Source organism: Hippocampus guttulatus, chromosome 10, assembly GCF_054856545.1.
Source record: "Hippocampus guttulatus isolate MCC_2025c chromosome 10, RoL_Hgut_1.0, whole genome shotgun sequence".
Taxonomy (NCBI): domain Eukaryota; kingdom Metazoa; phylum Chordata; class Actinopteri; order Syngnathiformes; family Syngnathidae; genus Hippocampus; species Hippocampus guttulatus.
Window position 1 is genome coordinate 20,528,772 of NC_141270.1, and position 18,908 is coordinate 20,547,679.

An 18,908-nucleotide genomic window follows, 5' to 3' on the forward strand; every position below is an offset into this window, starting at 1 on the left:
TCATTTCTGTGATGCTGTGATGTGTTCTTTATGATAGAAGTGTGTCATTGGGACATAATATTTGTTTGTTTAGAACGGATCTGGCAACCCAAGAAACAACGCCATATCCGGTCTGCATCCGGCGCGAAATGTAGTTACTTCCGGTTCAGTGGTGATGAGAAGCGGCTGCTCTCTGTGCAGTCGGCAAATAAACATGCCACCTGTTTGAGTCAAACAAGAAAATTCATCTCACGTCATTATTCTCCCAAATGCATCCCGAACAAAGCGCACATCTCAACAAGAGGGAACATTGCCTATATGTTTGCGTATGTGTGCCCTGCGATTGGCTGGCAACCAGTTCAGGGTGTACGACGCACACACTGCCCTAAGACTGGGCTAGGCCCCAGCAAGCCCACGATAAGCGTGGTTCAATTAAATCTAATATTTATTTATTTATTTTGTTATTGTAAAGTGTCCTTGGGTGTCTTGAAAGGCGCTTATAAATAAAATGTATTATTATTATTTATTTGGCCGTCCGCCCATCCAATTTCCGAAATGGAGCAGTAAGAATCGCAAACCAATGAGTGGCGGTAGTGCACTTACAAAGAAGAGAGAATATGACAACGAAGAAGACAACAACGAAGAAGAAGAAGACGACAAGCAATACCAAATGAAACTCTACTTGCCGAGTAAAAAGCGAGTCAAAAGTATTTATTACGTGGTTGACGTTTAAAAAAGTATTTGCTTCAAGATCGCTCAGAAGTTGCGCTGTTTAGCAATTCAATGGCGGCACAGGGTGGAATTGTGTTTCAGGAAAAGGTCAGCCGGATGCTCTGCAAACAGAATGGAAAACCTGTACTCAAACCTAACAAACCTCTTGTCCTGAAAGATTCAGTGACCAGCCGCAAACCCAAAAAAGGAGGTAAACCTTTGCTTGTAATACGGTAACACCGATTTTATATATTACGAACATACAGCCACGATCATAACTACATTTGAATGTTGATTAATTAAAAGATGATTTTTTTTCGGGAACCCGTCCGGCTTCGGGAGCAGGATAATCCAATTAGGGAAATAAAATGTTGCATGAAATATAGTCCATGAAAGAAAGGCGGCGAGAAACTTTTCAATCAACGGGTGAATGCAACTTTAGTCTTTTATATGCATCCTAATTTCTAGCTATTATTATTATATACACTGTATATTATATTATTATCGCAGATAAATCCTAATTTCGATGCTATTGCTAATTTATTATATTTATTCTACAAATATATTGGTAATGCTTTATTTATATTGCACTTATATTGTACTACATAGTTCTTTTCCGAAACATTTATTTTGTGCAATGAAACACTTTAACCCCCCCCTAATTTTGCTGCTGTAGACTGCAAATTTCCAAAGTGTGGGACAAATAAAGGTTATCTTTTTGTAACGGAGCTGACCATGAAGCTTATACCTGTAACTTGAGCTGTATGGGAGTGGGAGCGTCGCAGGACGGATGGGGGTCGTTTTCATTTCACCGGGGCGGAAGGGGATGTGATTTATTTTTTTTAAATATGGTCTCAGACGGGGTGGAACTCGTTTTCTGTGGGAGTTGGATGGGATGGGGGTGAAAATTTAGTCCCGTGTCACCTTAATCAAAGTAATGTCATTAATCCGTTCCAGCCTCTCTGAGAAGCAACACAATATACGTCATGTGCGAATTTAGTCTGGAAAATAGAAATCCATACCTGTCAACTCATACGGTTTAGCCATAGTTCATACGGATTTTGTGGTGAATCTTACGTATATGGCCGTATCGCACAAATCATACGGATTCTGAAAATTTCCGTTTTTTGTTTTGTGTCCCCCCCTAACAGGTAGTTCCGTTTGCTTTTGCCCAGAACGGTGCTCGTCTACTCGAATGCTTTCATTTCCGGAATACAACTCTGAACACAGTAATGCCACTAAGTAGAATGATGATTAGACATTAACCAGACATTGTATTATGGAGATCTACAATAAATATCATTGAACATTTCGTGGGTTTTTTTCTGCCGTTATTTTGACATATAAAATGCTTTGGTATGTTATATGGATTTTTTTGCTCTTTATAAGGATTTTTGGGGTAGTTTATACAGGTTGGCGCTCCGAAAAGTTGACAGGTATGGAAATCTATTATATTGTACTGGATAGAAATTTTAAATAAAATAATTGAATATAAAGACTAGTTTGTGTATAATGATTATTTATTTAGGTCTACACACCCTTGTTCAAATGTCAGATTTTTGTGCCATAACATTTAAACCAAGTCCATATTAGAAATTTTTGTGATCTGATCGATACAAATATACAACAGCTTTTTTGTACATGTGTATTTTTGACTGTGGTCAACAGTGCTGACAGGCCGCATATTTGAGTTCTATGTCAGAGGCTGTAGGCCGGTGGTTTTTGAAATCCAGACACATTTGGCCCCCGGGCAGACTTTGGACATACCTGTCCGAAATGGATATTGGCAGGTACCTTTTTCTAGTAGAGCCCGTGAAATTGCTGCCTTTAGAACACGTTCTTAAACTGTTTTCTTACAGATTGCCAAAGGTTGTCTGTGCTTGTCGGGTTAGTAATGGCTGAAAATCACTTAAGTCGGCGCTTATGCCATCAGTGTTTCAAAGTTTCCGACAGGCGTCTGTCTGTCAGTAAAATGGGTGTCCGTCAGAGACAGACTGATTCACCTTCCATCGGAACACAGCTCGTACTGTGAACAGTGCTGTATGCAACAATGTACTTTTTCCTTCCCAAATGCATAATGTTCTCACACCAATGTTGATTGCAACAGAAGAATACAAGTTTGCAGGTCACAAAGGTGTCTTTGGTCAATTATAAACAACTTTCAACATTTCTGTCACAGTTGTACACTTTACTTGGTATTGGATGTTACTATACGTTGAAATGTTTCCCATAAGACTTGATAGGAATGTTGTGTCGATCGCCGCGCTGAAAAAAAATGTATATATATATTTTTTTACAGAGGCCACCTGCATCACAGAGTTGTCTGTCATGATGGCCTGTTGGAAACAGAACAACTTTGTGGAGAGCCTGTGCTCCAAAGAGATGGGTGATTTCTACTCCTGTGTTGGAAAAGCTCAGGTACATTTACATGTATAAGGCAGTTGCTACGCTGAACAGTGGAACCCTCCACCAAGTACTAGTACTGTATCGTGAATTTTAGAGTACAAAAATGTCACAAAACCATTTTTTTAAGATAGCTTCCTCTATCATCACCGTTCACTGATATGCGGTGCAACACGCTCTGCGCATTTTGGTGACGGAGACTGTATGCTTTTCATCCAGAGACACGTGCAATTATAGGTACTGGTAGGTAGGTGTCCTGAAACAGAATGACTGGGCATCTTGACCCGTTCACCAGCGTCCCGGCCACAATCTGGCTGTCCGTTTTTTCAGGGTGATTGGTGCATCCGTGCCCGAGTGGTGACTTTGTCCCACGATGGGAACGGATGAATTCTGTTTTTAATTTGAACCGGATGGTTGTGAACCAAGGTTCGACTAGATTATCATCAAACTATCATTTTGGTTAGGTTGCGATAAAAATGACTGTTTCACGGGAATACGGTACAGCAAAGAAATTCGATGTGAATTGTCCCACATGTAATTAAATTCAGAGCTGAACGATTTTATGAAACTATCGCCCAAAGTTTGATGCAGACAGTTCATTCTACTTGTTAGGGTTGTGAACTTCTGAGATCACTGACAATTTCACAAAATTATTCAAAACAAATGTGGCATAAACATATGAGGAAGTCATAAATCACACACACATGTAAATATGATTTAAAAGACATTGGCAACAAATCCTTTTTTTCCCCCTTGCAGGCTTCAATGAAGAAAACATCAGGAGAAACTACTCTTCAAGGACGTCTGACACCAAAACAAACCAACACCCTGTTGAAGAGATATCCCACTCTACGATTTGAGATCTAGGAACATGATTGATGTTGAAAATAAGACACACTGTTGAGCCTTGTAATAGTGTTTCATCATTTTAAAGTGTCAGTGATATTTATCTTGTGGACCGGAAATGTGTAATGTGAAAGTTTGAAAGAAGCTACTCTACTGAGTCCCGTATAAACTTACATAATGTTAGGGCATTGTCCATTAATAACATGAAAATGTTATTTCAATATTTTGTATTGCTTGGCAATATTTTATCTATCTGTCACTTTTCTTCCTTGCGCACCACAATATGAAATTGCTTCCAGAGAATGATATTCTGAAACAATCCAACCACTTTCTCTACTGCTCATTCTGTTGAGCTAAAGAATATCCCATCTTTGGTTCAAAGGCGGACAACACCAGGGATGATTTGCCGGTCAATCGCAGGACACATCGTTCTTAGTTCATACAGTCACTCGGTGGGAGTGCAACCGTTGCCAGTGGTAATTTTACAGTTTACCACCAGCGAGTCCCAAGGACTCGCTGATCAGAAAAGTACGAGTCCCATTTTGCATTTCGAGAGTCCCAAATTTCGAATTCTGAAATGGTCTACTTATTCAATTCATATCATATGATAATGACGCAAACAACAACATATACATACAATTATAAATAAACGTTGCAAAAATTTAAATAATTCAGTAGCAGGACTGAGGATTTCGGAAATTCACGGTAACCGTTTTTCGGTTCCGTCGGATTGCCCAATGGGAAACCACGGTAACTAATTTTGGGTTCCGTAAATGTTCATCATAGGAACCCATTTTTCTATTTTGACTGATATTCATAATCAAGAATTCCGAAACTCAAAAGTATAATGTTTCAAGGGTAAATGTTTGAAAATTATGCATTAACACTGAACATTCCATCAGTAGCTGTGTACTCCAGGTTTATTCAATAAAATAAATGGATCAAAATATGTTGTACTCATATGGCAACATGAATACAACATACCACAAAATCAGAGTATTTTTTTCCAATCGCACTGCAAAGATTAATTTACTGGTAATCATTAATACAGGTAAGTATTGATGTGGCTTGACATCCTCTTCCTAAAACGATGCGTGTATAATCTACTTTCGATTTGACGAAAAAATCTATCACACGTCATCATTAGTTCTACCAACAGTTAACATTAGCATGACTACACGTTGTGACGTATGTTTTATTCCAAAAGTTACCATGCTACAACCAGTAAATTTATAGAATAACCAATACTGTTTCATAATATTTTTCAAAGCGATTAGCCTATACTGTGATCCATCGCTATTTCGCAGTTCGTTTTTCGCGGCTTCAGTGCATCGCGGATTTTTTCAAACAAAAAAAGTCCGCAAACGGTCTGCGAGGAGCAGCGAAAGTCAGCAAAACAACAGTGAGTCACATAGAGCAACATATACAGTACATGTGGGGTGAGGGGGGGCTGAGAAGATGCAGCAAAGCCATGTTGATTGGCTGTGCATCTTTCTGTCTTATCACAAGGGTTACTCTTTGATCTTAAATCGGTGTCTAAGTGTTGTTAACGGTGCGTGCTAGTGTGTGTGTGCGGCTGAGAGAGAGAGAAGAGAGGAGGCTTATAAGAACAAAAGCAGGTCTCTTCCATCCTTAATAGTCTAACCATCCTTAATTGACAAATCATAAACACGTTTGCTACACGGCCGCGGGATCGCTGGCGTGTGTGTCGTAGTTTTTTTTGTTTTGACCGAGAAATTTCCTTTCGTCCCAAAAACGCCCATTATTTGGAACTGTGCGTCCTGCGGGGAAATTGTGCGTCTAGGACGCGGGACGCAGAGTAACGAGATGGCTGCGTTGCCTACACTGAAGTCGGGCAAGTCATTTTGTCAGAAGGTTGTGAATGAGCAATTTAAAATATAATGGCAGAGATTTATAGAAATAAAATCTTGCATATTGATATTTATCTTTTTACCGAAACCACTTATTGTATAGGGCTGGCATCCGGCCCTATTTTATGTTGTCAGATACTCGTGAAGGCTTGTCATTGATATTAATGTGTGTCAAGGAGGATTTTTTTTTGCTTGGCGAGTCAGGCTCATTCAAAGTACAGTACTGGTTGCCAAAGTACTGGTAGGGAGAGGGAGAGGCATTCCATGCTTATAGATGTCGAATTATATACTCCTCTGTTCATGAAAGAAAAACTCAGTGGTCACCAAAATAATGTATGAAAAACAATGAGTTAAGAGGGTAACCTGTGAAAAGCGCCATTTATGGTGATGTGTAGCTGAACCCACACCACGCTAAAATTGATTTCACCACACTTTAAACAGGATTTATTAACCAATCACACAACGTACTGTACATTGATTCTTATTCAGTCTGGTAATTTAGCAGTTTTTCATTTAAAATTGGGGCAGTTTCACAAACCTTTCTACACTACCTTGTATTGTAGTCTCAATATGAGAATGGGCAAAGCCGTAATTTGGCCGACAGCAAATTAAATAAATCTGTTCTGTTAAAGCACAATAATGTGTTGTATTTTGCATTAACATTAAACAATAAAAGACCGCTTTCCATTCATAAAGCGATCTTCTGTCAGCTCACAAAAGAGGGCATCATCTCCAGTTAGCGTTTTCTTCCTGCAAAAAATGAAGAGGCAACTTATTGGCGAGCAAGAGAATAAAATTGTTGTACATGTATTCTCTGGTTTTTGTTCCTCCATGACCTTTAAGCTGGATCTTTTTTTTTTTAGGTATTAACAGCTGTTGAGCTGGTCCAAAAAACTAGCTTGAGCACTGATCATATTGATCGAGTATTAGCCACCTGCATGGGTTTTGTGTAAAATTCAGATTTTAATTGCAAATCCTCCTCACTTTAAATGGTCGGAAACCATCGTACCTTGGAGAATCTGTGCAGCCTTACTAAACTGCCAGAGCACTAATTTCTCAAGGTGAGATATGCTTGTTGGCTCTCCTAGAATCTGCACGAGCAGAATGTGAAGCTGCTTTCTTGTGGGACAATCTTCCAAGTTTTAACTTTTTGGTCCCGTGAGAGTGAATGTATATTTGCACTCGGAAATTAATATTGTATTACTTCTTAAATTGTTTATGTTGGTTTAATTTTTTTTTCTGTGTGGACCTTTTACACCCAATGAACTGTTACACTCATTCATTTGAATGAAGGCCATTAACATTCAGTAATACTACCTTAATGACAGTAGCAAGCTCCCGTAGCGTTTGTTCATATCGATCTTCCAAACTCTTCAGGTTTTCAGGTTTAATAATGTGCTTTCGAATACCCAAACTCCCCGCTTCAGTCACCATCTGAAGGAAGTTCTGCTCCTGAGGGAACGACAGAAACTTTGATTCAGCCAGTTATTTGGACAACCTGAGGAGACAGCTTATTGCAGTGGAGGGGTTTGGAGGACCCGGAGATGCTAAGGAGTTGAGTTTTCTGGAGACCTGGCCGGGCCACCTAGAGCAAAAGTGTCCGAGGTGACTGTCCAGACTTAAGTACGAATAAGAACCCCCCCCCCCCCCCCCCCCATCATGATCCTGTCTTGTTTGCTTTTTGTTTCAGTCTCCAGCGGTGAGTGGGCGTTTCCTCACGAGTCTCACTCGTCTCAAATCTGGCCTTGTTACCTGCCTGCTTTATAAGCCAGGTCAGGCCCAAAACTGACTGTTGGAGTATTAGCCTTGATCACAAATTTGTCGCCAAATGCCAAATTTTCTAGACCAGGGGTGCCCAATGCGGTGATCGCGATACAGTACTTTTTGCATATCTTTTTGTTATATCTGGAACTTGAGGGCAAAATTCACAAGAGGTGAGAGATCCATGAATCGACCAATACATTTGGTCGAATCCATGCATTTCTGTGACTCTTCCAGTCTCCCCAGAGGTAATCACACTTAATGGCTAGATCAATGGTTTCTTAAACTGGGTTTGGTGAATCGGTCTCAGGGGTTCGACGAAGCCTCTGCCATGGAGGTTAAGACACATCCGACTCAACATTTAGAAACTGTCAAATCAAGTTCACCTCATGATAAGTGTATTTCAGGTACATTGTGAAATGTCATACTAAAGACAAATATCCCTAACATTTTGTGAGGGAGGCATGCATTAACGTGGATGTGTTCAACCTGTATTTCAAGCAGAAAGGTGAAGGCCAGGCCGGGTTTTCCAGCTCTTGCAGTTCTTCCAATTCTGAGACAAGAAGCGGGGAAATGATGAAACCACCATTTAAGGATGAAAAAAAAAAAAAACAAGTCAAGCAATTGAATGCAGGATTACTTTCACAGCCTCTCAGCATACGAGGGCTCACCTGTGAATGTATGTCCTGATGTACTGTGGTGCATCATAGTTCACAACACATTTGACCCCAGCGATGTCAATGCCTCTGGCCGCTGCATCCGTACTAATCAACCTTCAAAACCCAATGGAAGATGGATCGTTACAAATGAGACTGTGCATATGTGCATCATGTTGGACATTGAGTGCATATCGTAGGTGGATGCTTTCCTGATCCCACAGGATTTTTTTTAAATAATCTGGCCCATGGCATTAAATAATACACAAAGTGAAAAAAATTGTTGGTACCCCTGTGCTAATATAAACCAAATTCCAATGAAGTTGGGACGTTATCTGCGTTCAAAATTGTGTGGCGGCCGCCCCTAGCCAGACCAATTGATATCGCTCGACCGAATGTGAAATATCACGACGGGCCGCATGTCACGTGCGTGTTCACCGTGTTTGTATGCGGGAGGGAGTGACTTCACTTTGCTTCAAAGCGGACAAGAGGAGGAGCATTCGTCCACTGTCCAAAAAAGTTTCCACATTGCCAGTCAGTCTAGTGGCCAACGCTGGTTGTGTTGGCAGCTAAATCTTATCTTGGTTGACATTTGAACAGCTGTCTGTAATTCAATCCAGCCGGTTAAGAAAGCTGGCTGTGTTGCATGCTCCTCGTTCCTGTCCCACACCATATGTCGGACCCGTCTTCTTGGGCGGGCCATAGGGGGCCGTGCCCGCTCACCAAGATGCCATTTGAGGCACGGATTTCTCAAAGTAAAAACTTTTTTTTTTAATATTACCGTATTTTCCACACTACAAGGCACACCTAAAAGCAATCAATTTTCTCAAAAGCTGACAGTGCGCCCTACAATCTGATGTGCCTTTTACTGTATATGGTGTTACAGTTTCTTTATATTCCCCATTGGGTTGTTTCCCGGTTAGTGTTCCTATGCCATTGAATTGAATTGTCTGTGAAGGTTAGTTCAACAAGGGTTGAAATTAATGAAGCATATGTTCCACAAATAATAATAATAATAATACATTTTATTTATAAGCGCCTTTCAAGACACCCAAGGGAGAATATGTGCATAGACCCATTTAAGATGTGGATAATTTCCCCCTCACCTCCACTTTTTAGTATTTTGTTATGGTGGGTGCCCTTATTATGAAAACACACGCATTTTATCTATTGATTACAATTTCTTACATTATGTTCTGCTGACTATTTTCTTCAGACAAGCTTTGTTCTGGTCTTTAAATTAATTGAAAATGGAGTTTAGTGCACAGGTAATTGACATTGTATCAAAACGAAGAAAAACTACCCATTACCTCTGGTCACATCACCACTACATGCCCCCACCATGTTATGGTGCCATGCTTATGTTTACCATTTGATTTTGTGCCTAATTACGCTAATAGATGTCCGAATAAATTGCTCTTTCAGGCAATCGGGATTACTAACACATAATTTCAGACAACAATGATTTACATCTATTTCATTTTGTGGATAGGCAAAGTAGAAATCAAGAAATTTTGAAGATGTATCAAGGGGTCTAGATTGAATGTGGTCACAATGTTTTTAAACTCGCACTGAGTGTGACAAGGATTGTGCATTCTTACAGGTGTATCTTTCCTTGTTCAAATTCTTTCAGCGTCTTCTTTCTTTCTGTGGGAGACAGCTTGGAGGAGAACTCTGCGACTTCAACGGCACCAAAGAGCTGTATCAGCAGGTGAAGTCTGATTCCAACAGATGGAAAGATATTCAGACACTAAATAGCATTGATACTTAACAGTGACACGAACACATAAAATAGTGTTTCTCGCTAACCTGTGAGCTGTCATTCTGGAGTTAACAAAACAAAGAATGGGTCTGAGCTTCATGCGCAGGATCAAATGAAGGATGATCAGAGGTTTTTTGCTCAGCGTACAGGGCAGGTAATACTCCTATATATATATATATATATAAATCAAAACAAAAACAAAAAAAACATCCAAGCAATTGATTCAGAGACACACATTTTGACAATCCATTTGCCTCCATGCACAGAAAACTAACCGTCAGACTTTGGGGGAAGTCAAACTGCTCAGGTTCATGCAAGTCCATAGTTGGCTCAGGAACGTGACAACAACTTTCAGTCTTGGCAGATCTGAAAAGTCTTGGCTGATGGAGGCCCAGCTGCTGCAATTTCTCTGGATTTTGGGTGAGTGTGGCAGAGAAAAGCAGCTTCTGAAGTGGCATTTGAGGAGGAGACAAGCTATAATGGAGAAAGTGAGTCAACTGTCAAAACCAAACGTCAGCATATGAACTTCATGATATGATCATTATCAAGATATTGTGGGGCAGTGAGCAAAGACCTCACAATGCTGTATGAAAATTCATGATGTAAACAAACAAATAAATAAATAAAACACTTAAGATACCCCCCCCCAAAAAAATTGCATCATATTGTGGTTTTGTATTTAACAGCAGTGAAATGGGCTTGGCCAGTCGTTTTATCAGTCATGTGTTTCTGTCGGCTTATGGGCAGAAAGTAACATAGTCCATGTCGATCACAATGCTGAATCAAGTGAAAAGTAATGTTTCTTTGGGGCGGAGGACGTAGCTGTGCTGGTTTTGTATATCGTAACATGACAATGATGGTATTTTAATATCACACCGTCATCGTTATTGTTATTACATCCCTACAATTACAAGTGATACGTTTTTGATAGCTCAGCTTCTGCCACGTAACTAAACACAGAAACACTTAATGTTCTCAAACCTAGGCTCTTCGGTCCGGTATTGTATATGACATACTGTATGACTCCTCCGTCATAATGAAAACAAGAAGAGAACACATTTTACCTGTGCTTTGAGCCGCGCAGCATCGGGCCTAAAGCTGCCAACGATGATCATTTTTAAGCGGCTGACTAGAGAAATAATTTCATATATCTTTTCCCATTTATATGATTTGCATTATTCTATTTAAAGCCTAGTGGGCTGCAGTATTTCTCCTCGTAAGTACGCAAATGCGCATCAAGATCTCTCTTTGTCTGGCCTCTTATTATGTGTTTCAGCGTAATTTCGTTGTGCAAATGCATTGATCATGCTCATAAAAATATGGAGATTATTTTAACCTGAAGAAATTGTTGCATTTTTTTTCTGCGGGGGTTCAACGGGGGACCGCGTCTGCGGCCTCACCCAGAGGCGGAGCGCCTGCGTCCCTGCCGCCTGGAGCAGGCGGCAGGGACGCAGAAGCAAACCCCAGCCTACTCATTGGCCAGCGGTTTAGAATATGGTGCGGCGCATATAATTACAAAATGGATTTTTCTTTATAAATCTGAGCATGGGGCTCTTAATCAGGTGCGGTCTGTAGCCCGGAATTTACGGTAGTCACTATTCATTTACTTTAAGACAGAGACTGCGCATACCGGACACAGACTGGCTGAAGCCTATGTGGTGTCTGTTCAAATTGACAAATGCAAAACCCCCTGCGAATCCGAATGAAATTCCAATTGGATTCGGCCTTTTTATTTCAACGTTGGTGGTTATATGGAGCATTTTCATTCCGTTTGGTCATTCGGTTTCATTCGAATACATGGTTACATGGATTAAAATTGTTAATTTGAACCGCTTTGAGGCGTTGGCGGGAGTTTGGTTGGAAAAATATCATGAGATTTTTTATGACCCCAGAGATGACCGGGAAATACAAACAAGGGCAGAGTGAGTGCTGGCGGTTATGTGGACAGGACAGATCTGTAGATCATGCACACATATTTTGGAAATGTCAAAGGCTGAAAGGTTATTGGGAAGAGGTTTGGAGAGAACTGAAGAAGATAATCGGTAATGAAATACCAAAGACCGGCTTAGTGATGTATCTGGGCGACATAAATCAAGGAAATGTACTAACGAGAGACGAGTACTTGGTAAAAGTGTTGCTGGCTGCCAGCAAAAAAGCCATAACAAGAACATGGTTTAAAACTGACCTGCCAACAAAGAACCTATGGCTGGAAATAGTGGGAGAAATATTTGAGTTGGAAAGATTCACATACATATTAAGGGTCCAAGTAGGGAAGTTTAAAACGAGATGGGAAAAATGGGAGGAGTACAAAAACAAATGAATGAGGGAATGGCACCACGAATCGGGAGAGGTCACTATAGATTACGGATATAAATCCAACAAAAGGGACACTTGTCACCGTTGATCACAATATTCTGCTATTTTTATTTGTATGTGTGTTGTTTTTTTTCTTTCTTTTTCTTTTCCCCAAATATGTTTGTACTTCATTTGTTGTTTCCTATGTTAAAGGGCCGTCACAGCCATACATGGACGTTGTTGTGGAAACTAAACACGGGTGGAAATGTACGACGTCCTCTGTATTCATATGTTCAGATTTGTATGGTCCTATGTGTGGTTGAAATAATAAAGATGCTAGTTACCAAAAATATATATAGTATATTTTTTTCAATTGAAATGCTTTGGTTACAGGCCACATTAAGGGCGGATTCAATTTATTTATTTTGAAATGCCCAAAACCTACTGTGTGTGTAATAACTACAGTAATGCCTTGAAGGACTCACCTAGCTGCTGTGACATACAAGGCTGCTTTTTGCCTGAAGATGTTCTGGGGTCTCTGGTCCGCCGTTCCATACACTGCCTTTTCTACTTGACTGAGCCAAGACTGACGCATACTGTCAATCATCTTGTCTGCCTCATCAATAATCTGTCCCAAATAATACAATAAATCAGAACAGCAGTTTGAAAATAACAAACACTTGAATTGTGGGAACCTACAAGGAATCTGAGGTGATCCAGACACATCCCCGTATTCTTGTTGATATGATCAACAAGTCGACCGGGAGTGGCCACAACAATGTCAGCTAAGCATCGTCTTATCCCGCCTCTAGAAAATAATGAAGAAATAAAATGGATTTATAAAGTATGGGGCATCTTTACAGCTCTTAAGTGAGTTGGACTTTTACCATCACCTCTGTTCAGAAAGCGAGGCCACCTCTGCCTCAAATGACTTCTGGCCTGTCAGCATGACCACTCTCAGAGCGGTTCCCTCAGCGTATGTTGCGAAAACCTTGCAAACCTAGACAGTCGAAAAGTAACAACCGCTTCCAGTCACTACAAATATATCACTTAAGTCCGCCCTCCCCCCCAAAAAACTTTCATTTTGAGAATTATTCTCCTTTGAATTATGTGCAATTTGAAAAAAACAAACAAACAAACAAACAAAAAACAGCCATACTCCTAAAGCATGGAAAGATTTAGCCTCATTAATGTTGTTATTGGTACAGAAAAACATCTGAAGAAGACCTGCTGGGCGAGCTCTTTGGTCGGTAACACAGCCAAGGCGCGGACTTCGCATACAACCCTCTTCATCAGCACCTGATGGAAAAAGAACACCGTTAGTTTCCTCGAAGCTAGAGTCAAATGGGTGCTTGACATTCTGATAAGGGGCGAAGCATCCCAAAAGTTTTAATCCCATAATCGGAGTTGATGAAGAACACAATCTTTATCGGGGATTCCAAAACAGTGGTGGAAGATTAATCAGTAAATTGTAATTGAAGTGATTGTAATTGAAGATCTACACCATCATGGTGCCCGTTTCGCTTTAGAGAGGGTCATAGTCACATATTTGCACACACAATCATACACGAACAGGACACGTGCTTTCGAAAATGGACAGATGGATAATTTTGACCATGGTCATGCAGAGCAAGGTGGGGTGGCTCAAGGTTGCAAATTCCACCATGAGAACCACATACCAAGATGGCGCAGACACGAGAGACCGCCTCGGTGATATGCTCCTCAGTTTTGTCTTTGTCTTTTTCCATTCTTTTTTGGGGACCCTACACCATTTACTTATTCAAGAGAAGGCTTGCTAAGCCTTAGGGATTCTACTTTCAGACTTTTTTTTGGTCAAAACACACACACACACACACACAAATCCACAAGGTTTTTCTGAGATAATAGCTAGCTGGGCGGTTGGACTGTACGGAGTATGGAGACAGCGCCGGAGGAGAAGGTGGAAATGAGCCAGCGTGCTCGTCAAGCTAATTGAGCTGGAACCCCGCTCCCATCGATCCATTTTGCTAATCAATATTCTCTGCCAAACAGGATGGATGAACTTCTCACAAGGACCAACAAAACATATGCACATTCTGCCGTGTCGTGCTTCACCAAAACCTGCGCAAATGTTTGTTCGTCGATGTGTGCCCTGAGACTGGCTTGCAAACGGTTCAGGCTTCACCCCGTCGACTGCCTGAAGACAGCTGGGATTGGGTCCAGCACGCCTGCGACCCGTGCGAGGATAAAAGGATTAGAAAATGGAAGGATGGAAGAGAAGCAATGCAGAAAGCCTGAAAAAACAGTTTTCTGCTAACAATTGCATCCGTGTGGAATGGCCAGAAAGCAGTTACAAACTACAGGAGAGCATCCCACCGCGCAATGAACAATAAAGGGACCGGCCGGCGATGAAACATGTTTTTCTGCAGATTTGAGGAGGACACCTTCTCTTCACACACCTGCCCACCCCCCCACCAGAAACTACCTCATTCACACCCCTGACCCGCTGTCCCTGCCCTGGTGATTCACGAACGGGATGTGAGACGGCGCTTCATACAGCAGAAGATCAAAAAGGATGCAGGGGCCGATGGGCTGCACAACAGTGGAGCAGTTCGTGACTCACAACAACCAAGGATAACACACAAGGTTCAGTCAGCTAAATAGGACCTTCACCACTCAAGGGCAAACTAATAACTAATTTCACCCAGACACACCCAACACAAGTGCAAATTCACACAGATGTTCTGTGTCCTGGTGGTGTATGTGTGCTTTGTTTTAAAAACGTCTGTAATCACTATAAATGCTGTGAATAGCATGAATACAAGTGACTGTTAGAAATCCTACTAAATCCTGTGCCCGAGGATGAGCCTGGGTCTTGATATACCGTACACACAGCTACTGTACAATGGTTTTGTGCATGCTTAGCTCTAGGCTTTTTAATGTATTTAATAAAGGGTACAACAATGTCTGAAGATTTTTGTTAGCATTTTAATTATTATGAAAGGCTTTTGGGACCATCGCTTGTGGTACATTTGTTGTTTGAACTAGTGGTATTGGCAATCAGCATCAGGCAGGCAGCATCAATTGTTTGCAGAAAATTGTTATTGATGGCCCGTCGCACTTTATATTCCATGGGAATAGCAAGTATCCTTTCCCTATACGTTTTACATTCAAATGAAAATATGGATGCCTGCAAATTCAAGCAATATAATTTAGTTTGAAAAATTATACACAATACAACAAGAATAATTTACTGGGCTATTCGCAGAAGAGTGTTTGAAATTAATTTGCCTGACTATTTGTCTCCTGTTTTTGACAAACCTTTTAACAAGATCGTGAAGCATTGACATTTTTAAAAAATGTTCAATGATGGGACATTGTGATTTCCTAGGAATGTTGTTGAAGTGGTCATTTGAAAATGTGACCATTAGCAGAGATTTATATGGGGGAAAAAATGTTGCATATTGATATTTATCCATTTCCTAATTACCGGTACTGTGAGAAATCATTAACAAAAGCAAATATCGTTAATTATTTATAACATACAATTATGTTGGGTAATTTGAGCACGTATGTTATGTTGGAAGTGTGTATGAAACTGGTCGCCCTTCACATGTAACTCAGTACCCAAAAAGTACCTTTCAGTTTCTAAAAGGTTGGTGGCAAAATCTGAATGTTGTTCAACACAACACAATTCCTTAGCGACAGCATCGTTCGAAGAGGAGGACTTAGGAACAATAGTGCTTCTAGATCTCAAACCCACAGGCATCAATGAATCCTCAATACCGTGACAAAAATTCTGATTCTTCTGAAACATAATTAGAAAGATCCCTTATAGATCACGGTGACTGTATATGGTGTCCTACGGTGCATTGGGATATCGTTCCCGATTTAATGACTAAATGACGAGAGTAGTTAAGAGAACCAGTGTGTAATGCGGAAAGGAAAAAAAAGAGGAATAATTAGACAGCAGTACTTGAAATGTGCTGCATGGTGGAAGTAGTTTTGCTTGTGGGCAGCTCACTTGTATTACAGGGATGACATAAGCCAGAGTCTTGCCACTGCCTGTTGGAGCAGAAACACAAAAATCTCTGAGCTCATAGCCAGCTTGTCCGACCAGTAGTCCATTCTGTGCACCCTCCAAGATGGCTGGGATGACCTCTGCTTGTACTGTGAAGAAAGGTCACATGAGCAACATCTACATGTTAAGTACTAAACGTGTTCCAAACAAACCTCGAATTTACAGTCACCTGGAAAGAAGTGCTGAATTCCATGATTGTGCAGCTGTTTTAGCAGCGACACACTAAGTCCTCTGATGTCAGAGCAAGTCACCAGTTTACTTTTCATGTCTCGGGGGATAACGTCAGGCTCAGCCAGCCACTGAGGCAGGACTCTATGAACCTGTGAAGCGGTAAAGCACCATTATAACAAAGTGAAAAAAGGTGTGCATGCACACAGGATGGAAACCACTCCACAACAAGCATTGGTGTGTTTGACATTAGATTCTTCAAACGGCACGCTTTGGAGAGTGTTACAGTAATTTACAGTAACATTCTACATACTTATACGTGCCAATCATGGGCAAGAAAGAAAGTGAGGACACTTTTTACTTTTCATACGAGTTACAATTTGGAACATTAACACCAGAGATGCTTTAGTGAGCATCAACAACTCACTGTACCTTTTGAACTGGTTTGTTTTCAAACCCTCCCAGAACTGTGAAACCAGATGGAAAAGAAGAGTTCCCTGAGGTTTCTTTCGGAATATTATCTTCTGTCTCTTCAACCTCTCCATCTCTACCAATGGCACTAGGCTCTGAAAGTTTATTAACTACGCAGTCTGAAAATGAACAAACCAACACATGTAATCATGTTAGGATTAACAAGCATTGTAGATTTCTGCTGCTGAAAATGCAAGGTGGATAAAAAGCCAGCACACACCTGACTGGATATTGTTTTCCGTTTTATTCCCAACTTTCTCTCTTCTCTTCTCTTCATCCACAACAGGCTCTGAATGAATATCGGCGGAAACATTCATGAGTGCATCCTTTGATTTTTTTTTCTTACGACTTGGATTTTCTTGGCTGCTGACATTGTCAGCTTTTCTTTTCTTTCTAACATCAAGATGATCTGCATGTGGTTCAGAACACTGTATTCTGTCCTCTGTGGAACCTTGCTTCTGCTTCTCTTTGGCCTTCTGATGCAGTTGGGCAAGTAACGCCAGAGACCGGGACTCTTTTGAAGTACTTCCATCTAACTCATCTCCAAAATACCTGCGTGAAACATATCAAAACACCAGAAATATTTAGTGTGTTTGAAAAAAAATCTCAAATAAATAAGACATCTTGAGTTTTAACGAGATGCGTGAAAGCTAACCAACTTTAAAATGATCCTACAGCTGGACAATATGGCTTTAAAATAAGATTTTGTCCCCTAAAAAATAAAAAATCTTGCCGTATATAAAAAACAGGTGAAAGCATTTCCTTAAGCACAGGAAAATGGTAGAACCCAATAGCAGGGGATGGGACTTATAACATTTCCAATTTCTTTTGTTGAAAACAAGACATAACCACAGAGCCACCAAAGATTAAGTCTTACTTCGTGTTTACAATATCATATTTCCAAGACGTGCAACAAATAAATTGGCACTGCAAGGCTCATGCATGACGGATCATCAAATTAGTGCCTCTCTTTTCCCAGCGATGCTGTTATTCACAACAACATTTTGATTATTTGATTAGAGTTGATTTTTCATTTTTGCTTGAAAAAACACTCAACAATGAATAGGCATTTTATGAATAGAATATGTGAAAACACAATTAAAAGTGACTAAAATACAAACACTTCGTGGTACTGTACTTATTAGGCAGTAGCACTAACACCGGTCAGGTTCTATCCATTAAACATGAAATGTTAAATGTAGAGTATGGGCAAGACAATCAATCCGCAGTTCACCCCGGGAATGGTGCATCAGCGTGTGAGCTATTATTTTTTCGATCAGGATAATCAATTCTATTATTTGATCAGCTCTGAGGTCAAAATGACGTACATCCATAAAGGTATTGATTCATATTATAAGGTGTAAAAAGTAAGTTAAGGTGATCACATTTTGAAGACGTTCTGTAAGCGCTTTGTGAAAGCTTCAGCTGTTGTGACAGCGCTATATAACACTTTTTTTTGTATTGTAACCATTATCTGAACCACTTGTGTCCACGAGGGTCGCGCAGTTGCCGCAATAGTCTGCATAAATGAGTCTATGAACAAAACGTTCTAAGTACATGAAAGTCTTCTCGGAAGTAGAACTGCAAGAACCGAGCCAACCTGAATAATTAGGACGTGTCTATGGGGTGCGAATACATTTTAAATACCCATTTCCACTCGAAATGGAACCGGGATCAGTTCTAAATTAAACTCGGCCACGTTTCACATGGCACATTTACATGAATTGGATATACGTGTCACGAAGAGCTCCTTAAGTTTGCTCAAACGAGGGTAAGACGTAAAACACCTTTAGTAAACGGCCACTCATTCCTACCTGTTTACTTGAAACAAAGACATTCTGTCAAAATATGTAATTCTGTGTTGTTAAACTGCTCAACTACTACTTCCTCCTTCGCTTCTTTTTTCTTCCTCCTCATGCTCCTTA

General features: G+C 40.5%; 2 protein-coding genes across 2 annotated transcripts; one reads left to right on the forward strand and one right to left on the reverse strand.

Moving 5' to 3' along the window:
* Positions 1-603: 603 nt before the first annotated feature.
* chchd1 (coiled-coil-helix-coiled-coil-helix domain containing 1) lies at positions 604-6,620 on the forward strand. The gene is made up of 3 exons (XM_086122115.1): positions 604-901; positions 2,990-3,108; positions 3,853-6,620. Exons 1-3 carry the CDS (start codon positions 763-765, stop codon positions 3,958-3,960), a joined length of 366 nt encoding a protein of 121 aa, XP_085978241.1. The 5' UTR covers positions 604-762; the 3' UTR covers positions 3,961-6,620.
* Positions 6,228-18,908, reverse strand: ddx51 (DEAD (Asp-Glu-Ala-Asp) box polypeptide 51). The gene is made up of 16 exons (XM_086122114.1): positions 18,798-18,908; positions 17,204-17,535; positions 16,945-17,102; positions 16,514-16,664; positions 16,288-16,433; positions 13,512-13,583; positions 13,178-13,284; positions 12,984-13,092; positions 12,770-12,912; positions 10,265-10,463; positions 10,037-10,152; positions 9,829-9,945; positions 8,243-8,344; positions 8,061-8,124; positions 7,128-7,262; positions 6,228-6,560 (listed from the first exon to the last, which is right to left on the reverse strand). The coding sequence occupies exons 1-16, from the start codon at positions 18,818-18,820 to the stop codon at positions 6,537-6,539; spliced, it is 1,998 nt and encodes a 665-aa protein (XP_085978240.1). The 5' UTR covers positions 18,821-18,908; the 3' UTR covers positions 6,228-6,536.